The sequence below is a fragment of the Lipotes vexillifer genome, unplaced genomic scaffold, assembly GCF_000442215.2.
Source record: "Lipotes vexillifer unplaced genomic scaffold, Lipotes_vexillifer_v1.1 scaffold771, whole genome shotgun sequence".
Lineage (NCBI taxonomy): Eukaryota > Metazoa > Chordata > Mammalia > Artiodactyla > Lipotidae > Lipotes > Lipotes vexillifer.
This window is the reverse complement of record NW_006774099.1, coordinates 1243147-1264797: the sequence shown is the minus strand read 5'-3', so window position 1 is coordinate 1264797 and position 21651 is coordinate 1243147. Positions and strand designations below refer to the sequence as shown.

The following is a 21651-nucleotide window of genomic DNA, read 5'->3' as shown; positions in this document are numbered from 1 at the left end:
TCATATGTTGAAATCCCAATCCCCAATGTGTTCGTATTGGAAATGGGGATTTGGGGAGGTGATTAGGTCATGAGGGCAGGCACGAATGGGATTAATGCCCTTATAAAAGAGACGCCAGAGAGCTCCCTTGTCCCTTTTGCTATGTGAGGACACAGCAAAAAGGCATCCATCTATGAACCAGGAGGTGGACCCTTACCACTGAATCTATTGGTGCCTTGATCTTAGACTCAGTATCCAGAGCCGGGAGAAATAAATATCTGTTTATAAGACATCCAGTCTGTGGTATTTTGTTACAGCAGCTCAAATGAACTAAGATAGGCATAAAACAACAACCATGGATTTAGTGTGTCAGGAATTTGGAAAGGCACAGCAAGGATGGTTCTTCTATGCCCCACAATGTCTGGGCCGGGATGACTCAAACAGCTGAGGGTGAGAACAGCTGGGGCCAGAGAATCCATTTCCAAGATGACTTCTTCATTCACATTTCTGGCACTTGGCCTGGGATGGCTGAAGGAGAGGCTTATCCGGGACTATCAACTGGAAAGCCTATATGTGGCCTCTCCTGCATGGTGGTATCAAGGTGGGTTGACATTACAAGGCTGCTCAGAGCTCTAAAATGAATTTCCCAGTAAATAAGGTAGAAACTGCAAGGCCTTTTATGACGTAGCTTTGGAAGTCACCTAGTGTCACTTACTCCATACTCTACTGGTTGAAGGAGTCACAGCCCCTTCCAGATACAAGGAAAGGGAACATATACTTGCCCTTTAATGGGAAGAATGTCGAAGAAATTGAGGCCGTTTTAAAACCACCACCTGCAACGCTGTCTAGTCTAGTTCTTGCTTATCCATAGCAGGTGGCTGTTTCACCCTTTGGTAATTATTTAACACCATTTTTATTCCTGTTCATATCTCACCTGTATCAAATGATGAGAGTGATGCCTGTGAGAACATCATTACAGGTGCCTTCTTTTCTATGCTTCCCAAGGTCTCTTGGAAATTTACACATGCCTCATAGCTAAGCTCACATTCTAATTTTTCTACAAATGTATCATTTACAGGAGATCCCCTGACTTATAATTCCTTGGCTTGAGATCCCTGCTTACAGCCTGTGTTGTAGCATGTATGATTCCTAATGGCTTTAGCTGACAATAATGAAATGAGTGGTCAACTAGCCAATGTACAATGATAAGAAAATGTCTTGAGCTGATTTATGAAGTAGAGAAACAGGCTTCTGAATCAAACAACAATTTGGTCAAGACACTTTTCTACCTTAAAAGACTTAGGAATTGGCACAATAAAATAGAAAAGGAAGATAAATGATTGGCAAAACAACCAAGTTCAGAAGAAAGCTGAAAGCTGTTTTGTAGGACCAGCTTATAGAATAGACTTGACCACCATTCTGGGACCAGTTAGGTAGTATTTTGGTTGTCCCTTATACCCCGCACATAAAAAGGCTCTCTTTTTCTGAAGAACTAGAGCACTTAGAGCCTGAACCATTCATTTATTTTATTTTTTTAAATAAATTTAGTTAGTTAGTTTTGGCTGCATCGGGTCTTTGTTGCTACGTGTGGGCCTTCTCTAGTTATGGCGAGAGGGGGATACTCTTCCTTGCAGTGCACGGGCTTCTCATTGCGGTGGCTTCTCTTGTTGCAGAGCATAGGCTCTAGGTGCGCGGGCTTCAAGACTTGCGGCACGCAGGCTCAGTAGTTGTGGCTCACGGGGCTCTAGAGCACCGGCTCCGTAGTTGTGATGCATGGGCTTAGGTGCTCTGCAGCATGTGGGATCTTCACGGACCAGGGCTTGAACCCGTGTCCCCTGCACTGGCAGACAGATTCTTAACCACTGTGCCACCAGGGAAGTCCCCCATTCATTTATTTATTCAACAAATATCTATTGAGAGCCTTCGTTGGGTCAGGTAGTGTTTTTCTTTGCTGTTCAGCACAGCCTCTAACCTCAGAGGATTGTGAAGGAGACTGAAAGAAACGAAACAAAAAAAACAGAAACAAAGCAACCAAATGTATAATACAGTAAGAGAGCTCAAGAAAAAGCTCTTAACTATAAACAAGCTTGTTTCACTCTTGGTCTCATGTCTTAATCTCCTCCAATGGACTATAAGCTCCTTGAAGGCAGGGACCTCCTTTTATATCTGCATACCACTCAGTACTCAGCTCAGTGACATGTCCACAATGGTTATTTGGACTAAACATCATTGAACATTTGCTAATGGCTTGACTGATAAATACTGAAATGAAACGAGGTTGTGGAGGTATAAAATGTTTGCATTACTTTTTTGTCTCCTGCAAAGGTTATTGGTTGACCATCTGTGCATTAAACCATCACCACCAACAAGTGAGAGTGTCCTCTGTACCATTTTATGCTTGGAAAGAGGAACAGCAGGGCTTTGATTCCTTGATACTCAAAGAGTTCTATGGTGACTTGATTCCTCTCTGCTAGCTAATGGTGCAACCATTATAAGAAGGGGATTTGGCTCTGCCATTACTTAACCACTTGGGGCCTCTGATTCCTTAACTTTGAGCAAGATTAGTGTTCCCTTCTGCTTTATTCAGTACGCATGTTCTTGTTTTATAACTAGCTCAGGTGCAGGGTAAGATGCAGCACCTAGACTGTCCATAAACCCATGGGATGAGGCATGGCTTCTCCCTATGCCTCTGTTGTCCCACAGTAAATTCCCAATCCTTATGAGGTTTTAGTCGCAGTGAATTTTCCCCTCAAAAACCAAAAAGGATAATAATGAACCACTTTCTTGCATTTTCTATCAAGACAGCTCTTTGTGAGTTTTAAATGTTCTGTTCAGATTCAAAGAAGCTGGTTTCTTCATGAGTGGTTGGAATAAGACTTTTCTTGGAAGCTATTGAATATGGATTAGTTGGATTGTTTCGCAGGAAATAAAAAGCAGGCTCTAGGGTGACTGCTTCAGCACTTAATTGGGTTAGCAAAGAACTGCAAATGAGAGGTTTCCCTTAGGAGGGAAAGGATGTTTATAGGCCCCCCCCACCCCACTAGGTGGTGGATTTTAACCTAAACGTTAGTCTTCAAATGCAGCCTTTAATTTAGGAACCATTACAAGAATCTATGAGAGCAGAAAATGTCAGGTTGAAAAATTGACACATCACAGGAGTTAATTAGAACCCAGCCTCTCATTAGATGCAAATGGAGAGCCCTCCAACTGCCCAACAGCCCGCTGAAGTCATGTTTGTTGCCGCTCCAAAGTGGTTGCATCCTTATTACTCAGGGAGTGGACTAAGAAGCTGCCCAGGCACTCAGGCCAGAGCCACTAGGGACCCATGGCCTGTCCTTTAGGTTAACAGAAGGTCTATTCCCAAGTCCCTACCTTCTACTCCTCTCCTAAACGCTCTGCATGTCACAGGGTGGATAGCCTTCTGCCTGGAACTCCCTTGGGGAAGTGTTTTCTGCAACAAAGACAAACATGCCATGCCTGTCACCAGGCGCAGATTGTCGACTGTGTAAACCACTCTCTGAGAGGGAGGCTGAGGCGCTCCAGGCCATTCAGACTTAGTTCTAAGTCGTGGTCTTTGTTTTCTTTCCACATTCAGACTGAAATGTGATTCCCCTGGCTTTCTTTTTTGGAAAATACCTGCGATGAGTTCCATGCTGGGAAAGAAAAGCTGTTGACAGGAAAAGCTTCTGACGGGCAAGGGGCTTTCTCAAGTATTCTCAAAGGAGACAGTCGCTTCAAGCAGGCTGAGGCAGGGATGCCCGAGCTCTAGGAATAAGAGGTTCAGATCACAAAAGTATCATCTTTAACTACGGATTAGGCCAAGTGTCAAGCAGCTTCCTCTGTAAGAGCAGTGCCATGCACACAGACTTCTGGGCCAGGAAGATATGCATCTGAGTCCTTCTCTGTCACTTACTCTGTGTTCTTGGGCAAAGTGCTTAACCTCTCGGAACATCAGTTTTCTCAGGCTGTGTGAAATAAATGACATAATGCATGTACAGTGTGTAAAACAGTATCTGGCACAAAGTAAATGTTCTATATGAGTTATTTGCTATTGACTTAATGGTATTCCTTCACCCAACACCAGTGGGTTCCCTCTGTGTGCCAGGCCCTGTGCGAGGGACAGCTCCTGCTTCTTTACCTCATGGACTCCATTGTTTAATAAACCATGTACACATATCTTTAGCACAAAGCAAGCTCCCCTCCCCTCCCCGCAAGTGCCGTAGGAGAAGTGCCAATCGCACATAGCTCTGCTTTGTCCAGTAGCTCAGAATTCTGCTGACCATCCCCCTTTGGGCAGCCCTCCAAACTCAGCTACCTCTACCTTCAATTTACCCACAACTCTCTCTGTGTGCACTTACACATCGAGTTACAGTTGTCTTTTTATTCTTTGTCTCCTCCTGTGAGTTCCTACAGGGTGAGAATCATCTATTCATTTGATTCATTCATCTAATCATTTATTCATTTCTGTAGGCCAATGGTCTCATGCATTACTCTGCAGAGATGAATGAGCACCACATGAGTGGTACAGAGGCCCTTCCAACTTGCATCCAGCCTCTGCCATATGCCAGACTTAGCTGAAATGGGAGGTTATAAACACACATTCAATCTTGGTCCCTGCCATCAAGTCCCTGGAAAACTGGTATAAGTGTTGGGCCAAAATACCTCAGGAAGAGAGTAGAAAGCTCTTAACCCAGATCCTCAGACCTGGGCTGCAGAAGATGTCCCACAACAAGAACAATAACCAAGTTATTCGGCGCTTAGGATGTGTCAGTGTGCTCAACGATTTACATGCATTATCTCATTTAACTCAGAACAACTGTGTGGGGGGAAATATGAACTTCCTTATTTTATAGATGGCCAGTCTGAGGCTCCGAGAGGCACACTGGCTTGACCACGGTCCTGCAATGAGTAAATGACTTAGGAATCCACCTGCTGAGGGTTTCCCTGGCCCGATTGGAAAGTGGAGAGTGTGGGCTAGCACAAAGCTCCGTCCAAGGAGGGGCGGGTGGGGAGAAGGGCTGGTAGTGAGAGAGAAAAGTTGGATCGAAACACGGCTGGCATGAGCCCCAGGACTCCCGCAGAAGCAGAATAAGTCAGAAAGAGATGCAGGCTGCAGGGGAGGGATGCCCGGGAGGCTGGGGAAGGGGAGCCCCGGCGGTTGTGCGCCTGCTCAGCCCCCCATGCACAGGTCAAGCTTCTCCCCTCCTGCCCTCTCACCCTCCCAACCTTATTTAGAAACCGTGTCCCCGAGACAGGAAGGGCGGCGGGCCGAAAAGCACGGAGCGTCCCGGTCTCATTTCCTTTCGAATCCCCCTGTGGAATTTCATTTCATACGGTGAGGAAATCGGAGCGCGAGACCGTTGGCTGGTCTGCTGCTCCGGGGCGCCTCCCCCATTCGCGGCTGGAGACAGACAGCTCCCGGGTGCAGGTCAGGCCGAGGCTGGGGGCGGGGAGAGGGGGGCGGGCTCCAACCCAAGCAAGCTCGGAGTGAAAATAGCTGCGAGCTCACGCTGTACCAGGCACGGTGCTAAGCATTTTACGCGTTATCTCTAATCCTCCCAAGTCTCTTTACGGATGAGGAAACTGACGCCTAGAGGCTGAGCAATTTGCTCAAGGTCACACAGCCGGCTTTAAAGGCACAATCTTTGTAAATCCAAATCCCGTGTTCTTTGTATACGTTTCTCTGCTTGATGGGGAAGTGGCCACGGGCTGAGGTGACAGCTGGAAGTAAAAAAGGAAAAGGGAGCCGACTCCTCTGGGAGCGCTTCTCACCTGGGAGAGAAGGGGCAAGCTGGCCCGGCTGGAGCGTCTCGGCTCCATCCACGCCTGGCCCCAGAGCACCACGAACCGGGTGGGAGGAAAGTGAGAGCCGGGAAGCGGGGAGGAGCGCTACGGGACGGGAGGGAGGGGCGGAGGAGGGGGGCGGGCGGGCGGGAGCCTGACCCTGCCCAGGGCAGAGCGGCCCCGCCCCTCGCTGGCCACGGCGCCCGGCCATTGGAGAGGCGCGCTGTCCGTCCCGTCCCGCCGCCGCCCAGCAAAACTCCAGCGCCTCGGAGGGTTCGGGTGGTGAGAGCGGTGCGGCGCTGCGTGCTGGCTGGCTTCGCGGAGACGCTGAGCGGCCGCGGCCGGCGCCGGGCTGGGGGCTCGCCGCCTGTAGCCATGACTCTCGCAGTCTGTCCTTCGGCCCCGGCTGGGGGCATCTAATACCCCACACAGTCGCGCGCAGCTGCGGGAGAGCCCGGCCGCTGCCCCCTCGTCGCCCTTGGCGCCTTATCACACTTCCTTTCCCGGAGCTGGGAGCAGCGCGGACAGCCGGCTCCCCCGTGCAAACTGGGGGTGTCTGCTGGAGCAGCCCTCGCCACAGCCGCCTCTGCCCCCCGGCTCTGGCCATGGCCTGGCGGGGCGCAGGGCCGCGCGTCCTGGGGGCCCCCGGGGGCGTCGGTCTCAGCCTGCGGCTGCTGCTGCTCTTGCTGCTGCTCCTGAGGCCGGCGCGGGGCTTCGGGGACGAGGAGGAGCGGCGCTGCGACCCCATCCGCATCTCTATGTGCCAGAACCTGGGCTACAACGTGACCAAGATGCCCAACCTAGTGGGGCACGAGCTGCAGACGGACGCCGAGCTGCAGCTGACAACTTTCACGCCGCTCATCCAGTACGGTTGCTCCAGCCAGCTGCAGGTGGGCGCACCTACCCCGGGCGGGACCCCTTGGGCAGGGACGCCCCAAACTAACTCCGTGGAGCCCTTGCCAAGTCGAGCCCCCTGCCCCCTTCCTAAGTCTGAAGGGTAGTAACTATCCTGGAGAAGTGATTTCCATTCCCACCCCCACTTTTCTGTCCCTTCTCAGGGACTAGAAGCCAAAACATTGTGTAAGTCATCTGGCCTGCGAAAGGACCCACTCTTACACCCCGCCCTTCCGTTTTACTCCCCTGCCCACCCGTGTCTGGCCTAGCCCCTAACCCCAGTGGAGCTGAGAGTTATCTTTGCCAAGGATTCTGGCCGCCGCTGCTCGGTGGGCGAGTCCCAGGCAGGGCAGCCAGCTGCAGCTAAGACTTGGAAGGAGAGATAAGAAGACAGGAACTTATCCTCCCTCACCGACCTCCTTCCTCCCCCCGTATTTTTTGGGTGTGTTATTAAATGAAACACCCCTGCCCCGTTTCTGCAGAATGGCCCCTCGCGTCGTCCTGCATGATTTTAGAGGCCATGAAGTAAGGAATGGCTGCGATGGCTTGAGTTCCTTCTTAGCCTCAGGGTTAAGGGCAGGTTTAGTACTTGGCGGGGGAGAAGCTATCACTTGGGAAAAAGGCGTTAGTATGGTCAAGCTCCAGAAGGTAGTTTGTGTATTGGAAGTTTTGTGGGGTTTTTTTGTTTGTTTTTGCAGTCATTAAAAATGTTAAAGCTTATGTAATAATATAGAAAATGTTCATCCTACCATAAAAAGTGAAGAATTTGCATATACAGGGTGATTATAATCTTATAACAACAACCAGTTCACTTATTTATTTTTAATTTTTTTTGCGGTAGGCGGGCCTCTCACTGTTGTGGCCTCTCCCGTTGCGGAGCGCAGGCTCCGGAGGCGCAGGCTCAGCGGCCATGGCTCACGGGCCCAGCCGCTCCGCGGCATGTGGGGTCCTCCCGGACCAGGGCACGAACCCGCGTCCCCTGCATTGGCAGACGGACTCTCAACCACTGCGCCACCAGGGAAGCCCCAACCAGTTCATTAAAAAAAAAAAAGAACCTAAAGGAAATTTTTAAAAATGTTAACACTGGTTGTGTTTTGACTGGTGAGGCTACGAGTGATTTTTAGAAATTTAGAAAAGAGAGAAGTTGGGGGAAATAGAGGATAGTTATCCAGGCTAAAAGCTTTAGAAATCTGTGGTTCTGGTTGTAACTTTTGAGAGACAAGAAACAGGCAGGTAGCTGACTTACTAGGTGCATGTTTTTACATAGGTCATTTGAAAAGTTGGATTGTGGTTTCAGAAAGATGGTTGGGATTAGACCTGTTGCTGGTAAAATGTCCCTTTGGAAGTTTCCGGACTTTAGAACTAGGTTATAAAAACTTAAGAAAATGATTCTCTAGCTCTCAGTTTGGAAATAGCACATATCCTGACATCAGTGACAATTTTGTTGGCGAAACAGCTTTTGCAGGGATATATATTTTTAATTACATGTATCCTGGGGAGGCAGCCAAGCTGTTGTGAAGGACAGGACTGTATCCCTTTACATGCTGGAAAATAGTTACTTGTAACTCTAGACTTCATAGACAACATCTGTAAGGAGCCAAGCAGACTGTTTATCAATGCTGAAGGAATTGAGGACAGCAACTGGACTCTCCCCTGCTGGTGTTGCAGTTTCAGGGATTGAACATTTATATTTTCCTATTGTGCTTCATTATTATTCTTTGAGGAAACCTGGCCAAACAAACCCCTGGTATCCAGAGGCTTCAACCTGCATCCCATCCTTGGATTTAACAGTATCTCAGTGAGGACATTTTCTCTTTCAATATGAGACTGGTTAAAAAAATAATTTTAGGGGATAAAATAGAGAAAGGAGAGAATATTAACATGAGAAAAGCCGTATCTACTTTTTTTTTTACATTTATTTGTACGGTGATAAAGAAATGGGGGTAAAAATAAATCACCCCATCACCCAAAGGACTGAGTCATTTGGTTAGTCTGTCCAGCTGTTTCAAATAGTAGCTGAAAGGGGAGGGAGACTCAAAGTCAGCTTTTTAAGGTTTATTTCCCTAAGTGTTGTGCAAAAAAGGGATTATGTAATTCTTCGGGTCCCTTTTATATATTTATTTATCTATGTTCTCCTGGAAAGGATTACTAGACCCAAAAGAAAAAAGTGTGCAAGTGATGGATTATTAGGTACATTTGTCTGAGGTCAGAGTCAACAGACACCCCGTAGACTGATTTAAAAGTAGATGCGTACTTTGCCCAGAAGCATTCAAGTCAGTTTTGTGCAAGCCTTTGGTCAAACTTCCAAGTCATTGTTTTCTTTGCTCATTTCATGACTTTTCCAGTTCTTCCTTTGTTCCGTGTATGTGCCCATGTGCACAGAGAAGGTCAATATCCCCATCGGCCCCTGCGGCGGGATGTGTCTTTCGGTCAAGAGACGTTGCGAGCCTGTCCTGAAGGAATTTGGATTTGCCTGGCCAGATAGCCTGAACTGCAGCAAATTCCCACCACAGAATGACCACAACCACATGTGCATGGAAGGGCCAGGTGATGAGGAGGTGCCCTTACCTCACAAAACCCCCATCCAGCCTGGGGAGGAGTGCCATTCCGTGGGAACCAACTCTGATCAGTACATCTGGGTGAAGAGGAGCCTGAACTGCGTTCTCAAGTGTGGCTATGATGCTGGCTTATACAGCCGCTCGGCCAAGGAGTTCACCGATATCTGGATGGCCGTGTGGGCCAGCCTGTGCTTCATGTCTACTGCCTTCACTGTGCTGACCTTCCTGATCGATTCTGCCAGGTTTTCCTACCCAGAGCGCCCCATCATATTTCTCAGTATGTGCTATAATATTTATAGCATTGCTTATATTGTCAGGCTGACTGTAGGCCGGGAAAGGATATCCTGCGATTTTGAAGAGGCAGCAGAACCTGTTCTCATCCAAGAAGGACTTAAGAACACAGGATGTGCAATCATTTTCTTGCTGATGTACTTTTTTGGAATGGCCAGTTCCATCTGGTGGGTTATTCTGACACTCACTTGGTTTTTGGCAGCGGGACTCAAGTGGGGTCATGAAGCCATTGAAATGCACAGCTCTTATTTCCACATTGCAGCCTGGGCTATCCCTGCAGTGAAAACCATTGTCATCTTGATTATGAGACTGGTGGATGCAGATGAACTGACAGGCCTGTGCTACGTGGGGAACCAAAACCTTGATGCCCTCACGGGCTTTGTGGTGGCTCCTCTCTTCACTTACTTGGTGATTGGAACCTTGTTCATTGCTGCAGGCTTAGTGGCCTTGTTCAAAATTCGGTCGAATCTTCAAAAGGATGGGACAAAGACAGACAAGTTGGAAAGGCTGATGGTCAAGATTGGGGTCTTCTCAGTCCTGTACACGGTGCCTGCAACCTGTGTGATTGCCTGTTATTTCTATGAAATCTCCAACTGGGCGCTGTTCCGCTATTCCGCAGATGACTCCAATATGGCGGTTGAGATGTTGAAAATTTTTATGTCTTTGCTGGTAGGCATCACTTCAGGCATGTGGATTTGGTCTGCCAAAACTCTTCACACGTGGCAGAAGTGTTCCAACAGATTGGTGAATTCTGGGAAGGTAAAGAGAGAAAAAAGAGGGAATGGTTGGGTGAAGCCTGGGAGAGGCAATGAAACTGTGGTATAAGGCTAGCCAGCCTCCATGCTTTCCAGATTTTGAAGGGGGCATGCCAGCATTGCAGTGCAAATGCTACTAAAAGCTTCATGCAGTGAATCTCAGTTTGAACAAGCTAGCAACACTTAAGTGACCCCCATCACCCTCCACCACTCTCCCCCGTCTCCCCCCAGCATCATAAAACTAATGATTTTGCTGCGGACTTTGGAATGATCCAAAATGGAAAAGCCAGTTAGAGGCTTTCAAAGCTGTGAAAAATCAAAACATTGATCACTTTAGCAGGTCGCAGCTTGGAGCGTGGAGGTCCTGCCTAGATTCCGGGAGGCCCAGGGCGATGCTGCTTTTCCCTGCAGGGTGGGATTTGAGCTGTGAGTAGGCAACTTGCAGGGAGAAAGATTAACTTTTTTAACCCTTTAAAAATTTTAAATACTAACTGGGTCTTTCAGATAGCAAAGCAATCTATAAACACTGGAAACACTGGGTTCAGAGAAGTGTTACAAGAGTTTTATAGTTTGGCTGGTCTAACATAAACATTTTCTGTGGTGTACTGTCTGCTGTTTAGAACTTTGTGGATTGCTCTCCCAAGAGGTGGTGTCAGAATCTTTCAGTGCCTTTGTCATAAAACAGAATTGTTTGAACAAACAAAAGTACTGTACAAACACACATAAGGTATCCAGTGGATTTTTCTTCTCTCTCTTCTTCTTAAATTTCAACAGCTCTGTCCTAGGCTGCTGCTGTTTTCTCCATTTTACGTTAATGGCTCAAAAACAGGTATTTTTTATAGGAATTTTTGCACTGCAGCATGCCTAATGAGGGGGAAAGGAAGGGTGATTCACTTTCTTGACAATCACTTAATTCAGAGGAAAATGATATTTACCAAGTCGACTTACCTTACCCACCCCAGAGACCGACTGCATTGAGCAATGGGGACTTAATATATTTTACTTTGTGTGATTGCATCTATGCAGACGCCAGTCTGGAAGAGCTAAAATGTTAAGTTTCTTGGCAACTTTGCATTCACACAGATTAGCTATGTAACTTGTGTGTGTCAATTACAATTAAAAGCACATTCTTGGACCATGACATAACAGTTACTCAGCTGACTTTAAAGCTATGGTCAGCTTGCATTCTCAGAATGATAGTGCCTTTTTTTTTCCTTTAGCATAAGAATGTTATCAGAGTCTGGTCTACTTACCACAATGGAGACTTTTTCAATTTTGTAAAGGGAGCTAAGGACAGCTAATCCAACTACTTGGTGCATAATTATTTCCTAGTAATTGGCAAGGGCTCCGTGTAAGATTTCCTTGGAGGCAGTGTGGTCTGGAGTATTTATATGGTGCTTAATGAATCTCCAGAATGCCAGCCAGGAGCTTGATTGGTTCATAGGGAATCAAGTGTAGACCATATGAAATGAACTGCAAACTCTAACAGCACAGGTCTTAATTGCATTTTGCAGAGGTATCCAGAGCTTTTAAAATTTATGCTTTATGTTCCTTGCAAGGGGGTACCCCCTAGCAGACTCTCAAAAGCTGCGATTCTTTTAAAATTGTAACTGGCCTTTCCCCTAACCCGCCTCAGGCCCTCTAATCACCAGATCTCTGGGACAAATTATTGACGATGTCACAGGTTGCTGTCCTTGAAGTTCATGCCTGTCTTTGCTTCAGCAACTACCTTGCAATGACTCATTTATTTATTTATTCATGCTCCTCCCCCCTTTAAAACAGGTAGGAAAGCTCTTTTATCACATTTCTTTGTGGAAAAATATTTCCAGGGACTCAAAATTCCAAAGAGGAGTTCAAATTCTGGAAATAAGCATGTCTTTTTTTGTTTGAGCTTTATGCCCCCTGGTTTGACATTTTCCTTTCTTCTTTCTCTCTTGTGGTGTGGTTCTTGACCTGTCTGAGATGAAGATACACGTAAGGTCTGTTGTATGTTTTGGAAGGCAAAGTCTTGGGGCTTTGGGCACAGATGCTGAGTGGGCACCGGTGTCCCCTGCTGTGTGTGCTGAGCCTGAGTACCTTGGCTGGACTCTGGGTCAGGGCTCCAGGAGCATGAGAAATGATCCCCAGAAGGACCAGTTGAACTCCATCTGAGACTGCATCGCCTATGAAATGTAAAATGTGAACGCCCCGTGCTGCTTGCAGATGGTTCCCATAGCTGGCCGGGGCCCTGGAGCATGCACCCAGGGGCAGAGCCTGCCCTTACTCACGCTCCGCTCCAGTGTCTTGGGAGTTGTGCGGAGACTCTGGCCCAGGAAAGGAAAGAAGGACCAGGCAGGGGATTGTAATGCAGTTCTCTTTGTAATGTTTCAGTGATCGCGTGACCGTCGCAGCATCTAGCAGAGGGCCCGGCATAGAAAGGGTGCTCAATATTTATGAATAGTAACAAATAAGTAACAATAAGAGTACTTGGGTGAACCTGGACCCCCAAGTTTTGGAGCTTTCTGGGTTGTAACGTGTGTCTTCCATAAATCTCTTGCCTTCACAGGAGAAATATATATTTGATCAGAAGTCTCATCGGTGTAGAATAGAGGAGTAGCCTTGGCAATGTCACAGGCTTATAGGCCGTTCCTTTCACATTCCAGACCACTGAGAGTGTTTACGGTTTTAAGAAAGGAACTTTGTGGCCAAGAGTTAGATATCAGTTACCTTGAAACGAATCCATCACCTGTTAAGTTGGTATTGGTTTTAAAAAAGGTTAATTATCAGCACATTTATTGAGTGCTAACTGTGTGTAAAGCCCTGTGTTAGGCACCTTAGGGGATGTCAGGGAGGATCAGCTCTGTTCTTCTAACCGACCTGGACTGGGATGCCCCTGGGTCTGCTGAACTTGGCCATTGGTTTCAGGAAGTCGCAGGGGCTACTGAATTGCCATCTGTTCCACGGTCACCATCCCATAAACCTCCTCCTGGGTCTTTCTCCCTTTAACCCATCACTTATCCCTTCCCAGGATTCCTTGCAAGTCGATTCACAGGGGTTTTGCCAGAAAGCATCAGCTCTGTTTCATGACAGTCTCCGTGGAAATCTCCTAGGAAGATCACAAACATTGGCTACAAGGACATGAACTCCCACATCTAATGTGGCTTCGGGAGCAGGCAGTTTAGGGCTTGGGGTGTTCTGATGACTCGTACAGGTGAATTTGAGGACAGCATCTTGCTAGGGAAAAGGTTAGCGTTCTTTTTCTTTCTCGGAAATCTAGGATAAGTAGGTATAATTATAGCTTCCTACAAAATCCCTTGGCCTCAACAGGGACCAAGGGCACCTCTGTCCAGCCTCCTCTCTGGCAAACTCCTTTCTCCTCCTTCATAAAGGCCACACCTCAGGGCAGAGGAGCATGGGAAGAGTGGAACTGGCCAGGACCGCCTGATGGAGCTACTTGGTTGATTCATATCCTTTTTCCTCTATGGAGACCCGTCTTCTGATCTCTGAGACTGCTTCTGATCTGGCAGCTTACTCAGGGACCTGGAACAGGAGAAGCGGTGACACTTTTTATTTCCCTGAGATGCTCTCTGACTTTGCTTTCCCCTGGCCCTCCGTCCCCTGCATCCTCCAAACCTGGAACCTGGGAAACTTCCGTATCTAGGTTCTGAACTGTGATGTTACCAGCACCCCCAGCCCTGTCCTCTCTGGCCCCCCTCAGCCCCCTGGTCACGGAATTCAGTGTTGGGAACCAAGCCGAGGCCTGAGGGTGTAAAGAGAAACTAGACAGCCTCAGCCCTGGAAGGCAGACTTAACTTAAGATTTCACCAGGATGGTGCAAGCCTCGGCTTCTAGCGAGGTGGCCACAACGGCAGTTAGGGGAAAGGGCTGTGGAGCCCAGACTCTGGAAGGAGCCCCCAGAATCGATCTGTTATACATCCTGCATTTCATTCTATGATGGAAGAGATTGGAGAGAGTTGCTGTTCCAGGCAGAGATGTCGAGTCGTTGGACTCTGATGGTTCTTTTTGTTCCTTTATTATACTTGGGTTCAGAGTCCCCGTCTGGGTTTGTATTATGTCTGGCAAAGGACCCGGGTTCTCATTTTTCTTCTGGGCCTAGGCTGTAGATCTTGGAAACTCCTAGGAGAGCATTTTGCTCCTACCAAGGATCAGATACCAGAGCCTTAAATAATGGATTTTGTTTCGCTGCGGCCTGGTTTGGACTGTCTGCTTCTGCCTCTTGCCACGCACATGTGCAGTGATGGCCCACTGGGTGTTACCTGGAGGGAAGTGAACCCTGGATCTCCCCAATAGGCCTCTTCTCCTTGGTACACCCAGTTGCCTGTTCCTGGTTTGCCTTATTTCCCTTCTTCTTTGCATCAGCAAATTCCCAGTATTCACCAAGGCAACTTGTAGAGGGCCTGCTTGGGGTCCTAGGAGCCGTGTCCTCCAAGCTTTCGTAGCTCCCTGATCGCCTACAATATTCAGTACATGACCACTGTCATCCCAGAAGACTTCCGGGGAGGGGGCGAGAGCCCCTGCCCCCTGGAGGCTGGGTCCATCTGCTCTCCCAGGTGTGCACCTTCCCCCATCCTGCTGAGGGCTCGGGCTGGTATGGCTGAGGGTTTGGGGAGGGGAGGCTGCTTTCCAGGTGTCTCCCTGTGGGACATCTAGGTGGTCCTGAATTTTTTCCTACCTCACAGGGATGTTGTGAGACTTTAGAAGGAAGGAGGACAAAGGCCCCTCGAGCTCTTTGTACGAAAGGCAGAATAAATATCAGGTGTGATCTATGCAGAGATGAAATTCGGCCTGCTGGTGAGGCAGACACGCTTGTGCTCTGTGGCTGTTCTCGGGGCCCCGTGCCACCCGAGCTCTGGCCACCTCGAGGCCTAACGGAGGAACTTTCAGATGTTCGACACAGAGGTACCAGGCAAACCCTCCTACATGCCCTGAACGAGTTGCTGAACGTCAGAGGAAATGGACCCTGCTTTTGAGGATGTACAAACGTATGTCTGCATTGATGTCTGTACTGTAAATTTCTAATTTATCACTGTACAAAAATAAATAAATAAATAAACTTTGCTATTTAATTTTTGTATCAAAGGAAAATAAAGTTTTGTTTAGTAGCTGGTGTGTCATTTGGCCTATTCCTGCAGTTGTCTGAAAGCCCCTGGGAAGCATGCTTACCCAGCAGTGAGAAAATAGAGAATTGGGTTTGCAGGGCAGAGGGAGAGCCTCTTTCGGAGAGCCTTGTCTTTTTTTTTTTCTTTTATATGCTGGTGCTATTTTCCCCCCACCCCTGGGATTTCTTTTGGGTCAGCAAACCCCCGAGATCCAAAATCAACAGACTTTATCACTACTGTGGTCATCGGTAACACTCAAGTGGTCACTGGATACTTTGGATATGACTATAGTTCTCAAGCTGTCACCCCATGACACCCCTTTTTGGCATTTCCAATACATGTAACCATTTTTACACACCTTCCCAGTCCCCTTGACTTAATCTGGCAGCCTGAAAAAAGTTTCCCTATCACTGCTAGAGCTTCAGGCATCTTGAAAAGGGGAAAGAGAGCTTTTTTTTTAACTTAAGATTTTCATTAAAAGTTTTTTTATTTTTCTGGTTACAAAATGGTTCTGTTTCGCGTAATAGACATGGGAGTACGTTGTATCAGTCAGCCAGGAAAATGACTTTAGCTAAATTTATAAGTTGGGTGGTCTGTGTCCCCATATCCAGAAAAGTCATCAGACAAAGCAAATTCAAGGCCATTAGTAGGACACTGTCATGGGAGCAAGTAATATTATGGACCACACAGACAGAGGGTAGGGAAGTCACTGCCATTGGAGACGGCTGCTGGTGTCCCAGAGGAGAACATCAGCCCTCTTGGTTTGCCTTTCAGTTGCTTTCCACCCCTTCGTCTCACCTGAATACCACCCTGTTTTAGTGTGAGTAAAAAGCCCAGGGAGCAAGAATCTGCAATGCTGTTCTCCTTTGCTGCAGCTCGCTATTGTATTTTATCTCAAACCGTACCTGAAAGGAGGCATGTAATTTAAATTCTCTTCCCTGTAAGACCGGCTGTGTTTCTCGTTTCCTTACCTACTCATTATGTAGTTATGACGTTAAGGAAAATTCAACCCAAGCTGGAATGAATTCATAATCCATTGCACCTGTAGAAACACTTTCCGTATAGAAAATATTTTTATTTACACGATTTCATTTTTTTGCTCATAGCACCTCTCAGGTTAGCAGCGCAGGCACTACTTTTCTTTCGAGATGAGAACTGAAGCTTTTGCCGGGAGTACCTCCGTGGGTGAGTAGCCTGTGGGCTAGCCTTGTTCTCTCATGCCTAGCCCAGGGTTTTGTTTTCGTTCTCCATTCAGTTGTGGGTTGAATCGTGTCTGCCCCAAAGACGCTGGAGTCCTAACCCCCTTACCTGTGAATGTGAATTTATTTGGAAGTAGGGTCTTTGCGGACATAGTCAAGATGAGCTCCTACTAGATGAGTGTGGGGCTAATCCAATAACTGGCGTCCTTACAACAAGAGGGGAATTTGAACACAGACACAGGAGAACGCCATGGGAAGGCAGAGACGGAGATTGGAGTGATACAGCTACAGGGCAAGAAATGCCAAGGAATGCCAACCACCACCTGAAGCCGGGAGAGGCATGGAAGATTCTTCCTCAGAGCCTCCAATAGGAGCCAACCTTGCCAAAACCTGGGTTTGGACTTCTATCCTCCAGAGCTGTGTGAGAATAAATTCCTGTGTCTTAAGCCACCCAGTTTGTTTCGGTAGCCCTAGGAAACTAACACGCTCTATCCCTCTGATTTTTTTTTTACTGCAAATAGTTCACTGAGAGTGGGTAAATGTTTTGGCAGGCAACTCAATGACGAGACATGGCCATGAGCTTCTGTTGTTTAAGGATTATGTAGCATAATCACTCTTGTAAGTTTCTTTATCTGTAAGCTGGACACCTCTAGAATAAACCCCAGGACTCTGGACAGTCAGCTGATCTGATATGGTCTTAGCTGCTCTCCTGCCCACCCACCCCCAATAGGAGCTCCATACACAGGGCTGGGACCTTGACTGGAATGTGGCCTAAGGGTTTTTTAGCATTTCTGTCCTGAGAACTGATTTTTTCTCTTTCCCATTTTAGCTTTCACATGCAATCATAATTTTAAAGTTGAGCAGACTCTTGACTAAAGAGGTCAGCCTTGGCCTCCTGTCTTCAGAGTTTCTGTGAACAGAAATAAACCACACTCGGAGAAGGGCGTTGTCCTCTGCTCAGTTTTCTTTCACCATGCAGCAGGGGTGTAGGACTGGGAACATCTCGCTAAATGTTTTGAAAATGTTGGACCTGCAAAGGTTTAGTCCAAAAAGTTTTCAGAATGGACCTTGGTCCCACCTGAAATTCCCAGAATCACCCTGTCCTTTTCCTTAGGCAGAGAAACCACGGATTCATCTGTTCTCACAGCAAAGGATTCCAACTTCTCAAACCCCCAGGGAGAGAGAATAAAAAGTAAGATTTATTACATTTCACATCAACCGCCTGATTTTCATCAGCCTCCCACATGATTTCCTATAAGTACCTGATCCGGTGTTCACCCAAGGACGTGCTTAATCTCATAGATAGCCCACATTATCAATGCCTTTCTCTTTAAGAGATTGAATGATTGGCTGTCTAAATTTTCCAAGATGCTGAAGGTTTGCATCATTTCACTTGATATGAGGTGAATGTAGAGTATAAAGCACTGAGATGGGATTGATAAGTCACAGAGAAAAATCTGTCCTAGTTCCATCATTTTCCTTACTGTCCCTTGCCTTTCCGCATGTGTTTCCCTTTGCCTGCAATGCCCCTTCCCTCTTTCTTCAACTAGGCTGTTTCTATTCTTCTTTAACGTTGAAATCTTAGGTCATGTCTCCTGGGAAGACGCCCCTGACCCTCCTACTTGCCACTTCCTGCCTCTCTTTTCTTCTTATCATAGGTAAATTTTAGCCTCTGTGCTTTCAATTCCGGGAGCCTTCATTGAGCTGTTGGTAATAGACTATTCATGTGTCTGTATCCCTACTAGACCGAGCACCCTGACAATGACTCTGAGCACCCAAAGGTGCCCATCTGTGGGTCCTCAAGGCCTGGCATGAGTTTCTGAAATATCTATGGAGAGAATAAGGAAGGGAGGATAGAAGGACAGGAGGGTTTTAGCTTGTTAGGCGGGGAAACTGTGGAGCTTTGGTGACAAATGTGGCCAGCATAGGAAAGAAACCAAAGGTCCAACAAGAGGCCTCGCCTAGGCAGGACTTTCTGGAAAGATGCTTGGGCAGTAGCTGCAGAAAATACTGTAGTCTCAAGATGGTTTTGACACTGATCACCTACCTACCCACCGTGTTGCTTATTGTTAAGCTGTCTCTCTTCCCCCTTTTTTCTCCTCTCTCTCCAACAAATATTTGCTGACCACCTACTATATGTAGAATACTGGTGTGGGCTGTGGAAGGGAGAGAGGGAGTGATTGTAGAAAACCACAAAGGCAAGGTCCAACTCAGAGTCCAAAAGTGCAGATGACGAAACAGAGAAAGAATTCATCTGTTATTAACAAGCTTAAATCTCCAAACCTGGAAAAACAAATCCTCTATTGCTTAGTAAATATTTGTGGAATAGCTGAATGAGGGTCCAGCATGTGTCAGCCTGGGAGGGTACACCAAGATAAATAAGGCACAAGCTTTCCCCTCCAGAAGTTCATGGCAACAAACTACATGCCTCAGTACCTGGTAAAGGATCTGTACCTACTAAGAGATCAGTGCTACTATTCCTATCACACTTATTAGGTAATTTCTTCCTAGTCTGAGTCCCAGGGCCTTGTTGGTTTAGTTTGGGTAGAACAGCTTCTGAGTACTGAGTGCAATGGGAAAACGTTCTCTAAACCATTCTCATCCCATTTGATCCCCGGAAGGACACGTCTGCCTCAACAGGTAAATGTGTAGGGAGGGCGCAGGAATAGGAAAAAGGAAGGGGCAGATCCCAGCAAGCGTGACTTTCCTAAAACTTTGTCTGCTACTCAAAACCACCCTCTGTTCAAAATGTCAAAAATAAAAATTAGGGACTTCCCTGGCGGTCCAGTGGTTAAGACTCTGTGCTTCCACTGCAGGGGGTGCTGGTTCGATCCCTGGTGGGGGAACTAAGGTCATGCATGCCATGCCCCATGGCCAAAATAAAATAAAATAATAAAAATTACAACCTACTCGTGAGGTGCCATTGGAGGCATTTAGTCATGAGATCGGCTGCCTCCATCTGACTATCTTTGCTGGCACACGTGGTTTATGATACTTGCATCCAGTAGGTGGTGTGTGTAGGCGTGTCTGCCCTGTGTCCTCTGAGACCTGCTCTCTTGCTTCTCTCATGTCATAATTCTATAAATCCAAAGAGACTACTCTATAGAAATCAAGAGAAGTGCACAGTCCACCCTCATCTCCTCATTTGCCCAGAGTGGAAGGAAGAAATGTGTGAATAAACGTGGCCGAGAGGGACATTCCTGGTGGCACAGTGGTTAAGAATCCGTCTGCCAATGCAGGGGACACGGGTTCGAGCCCTGGTCCGGGAAGATCCCACATGCCGCAGAGCAACTGAGCCTGTGCGCCACAACTACTGAGCCTGCACTCTAGAGCCCGTGAGCCACAACTACTGAGCCTGTGTGCCACAACTGCTGGAGCCCACGTGCCTAGAGCCCGCACACTGCAACAAAGAGTAGCCCCTGCTCGCCACAACTAGAGAAAGGCCCGTGTGCAGCAACGAAGACCCAACACAGCCAAAAAAAAAACCTGGCTGAGAGATCCCTGTGGGGCAGTGCAGGCGGTGAGTTGTTCAGTGTAACTGGAGCCTGAGATTCTTGGAGTGGGAGTGTGGGTGGGCTGAGGCCGAGTTACGAAAGGCCTTGGAGCTTGTCCTGTCTCCTGCGCTGGGCACAGGGGAGGTGGCAAAAGTTTGAGGGCAAGGGAGGCTCACACGCACTTTGGTGTTTTACAAAGCTCGCCCTGGCTGCCGCAGGGGCCTGGGCTGGAGACGAGGCGTGGCTGGGGAGGGCAGGCAGACCAGTTTCAGAGACCATGAAGGCCTGAATGAAGCAGGTAGCAGAGAGCTGCTGGAAAGGAGGGGGCGATTTTCAGAGAAACCACAACAAGCTGCGTCCTCCTTCGCACAGTTCAATGAGCCGAATCTGTGCTTTCTAAACGGTCTGTGTTTCAGATGCCTGGAGCTTTCTGTTTGCTCTGCACACCTGCTATAGCACACTCCCTGCGTTGCAAGTTCCAGATAAATAACGACCTCCTCACTGAAGGGCTGTGGCAGATTGCACCCCGGGGAGCTGGGGTTTCCCTGATGAGACTGTCTCCCTCGAAGTCTGCATGTCAGCATGACACCATTTGTTGGTGGCTGGAAGGGACAGGGTCCTGGAGAGGAGAGCATAGTGCTTAGTTGTTTGTGTAGTGCTAAGGGGTCCCACCACCTCTTTTGGACTCAGAGTTTCCTATCAAGACACACCTCCTAGAATAGCTGATACAAATTCCATAGTAAGCGCTTCATTTCGTACAAACTTGATCCCACTCACGTCTCCCATCTAACAGATTTTCTTTCTTTCTTTCTTTTTTTTTTTTTTTGCTGTACGCAGGCCTCTCACTGCTGTGGCCTCTCCCGTTGCGGAGCACAGGCTCCGGACGCGCAGGCTCAGCGGCCATGGCTCACGGGACCAGCCGCTCCGCGGCACGCGGGATCCTCCCGAAACGGGGCACGAACCCGCGTCCCCTGCATCGGCAGGCGGACTCTCAAGCACTGCGCCACCAGGGAAGCCCCTAGATTTTATTTCTTGACACAGTTTTCTCTGTGGGTTACTGTGATCAGTAAAAGTCTGGACTGCCCTACCAGACCCAAAATATACCACGAGCACACACATTTTCTCTAGTCCTCTTCCTTTTACATCAGAAATTCTGTATAACATTTTCCATAAGTGAAAGAGAGAACCACTTCCTAGCTTTTTATTTTTTGGTCCTTTTTTTTTTTTTTTAAACAACAGACCTTCCTTTTGGATTTACATCAGCATTTAGCTAACTTCCTGAACACTTCACCCATTTCCTGAACTTATTCTGAGGAAGGAAAAACATCCTCCTTCAGGAATAAATGCAAATAATCGCAGAGATTATTTTTATTAAATAAATAGTGTAAATGCAATGGAATTTCCTGTACGATGAACGTTTACCGTGGGTATTTCAACAAAAATCTATTTGTTGTGGTCCTGTAGGGACTATCTTATTTGCAGGTAGTCTGAGGAATTACAACCATTATGTAGCTACTCAAGAGATAAATTCTGAACATTTGCAATTTTTGCTGTTGTTAAGAATATTTTTTTCTTTTTTACTCAAATATCTGAACACT

At 47.5% G+C, this 21651-nt stretch overlaps 1 protein-coding gene across 1 annotated transcript; it reads left to right on the top strand.

Annotated features, from left to right (window-relative positions):
- The first annotated feature begins 6050 nt into the window (after window positions 1-6050).
- Window positions 6051-11401, top strand: FZD4 (frizzled class receptor 4). Its single transcript, XM_007448841.1, has 2 exons — window positions 6051-6653; window positions 9003-11401. The coding sequence occupies exons 1-2, from the start codon at window positions 6369-6371 to the stop codon at window positions 10329-10331; spliced, it is 1614 nt and encodes a 537-aa protein (XP_007448903.1). The 5' UTR covers window positions 6051-6368; the 3' UTR covers window positions 10332-11401.
- The last annotated feature ends 10250 nt before the right edge of the window (window positions 11402-21651 follow it).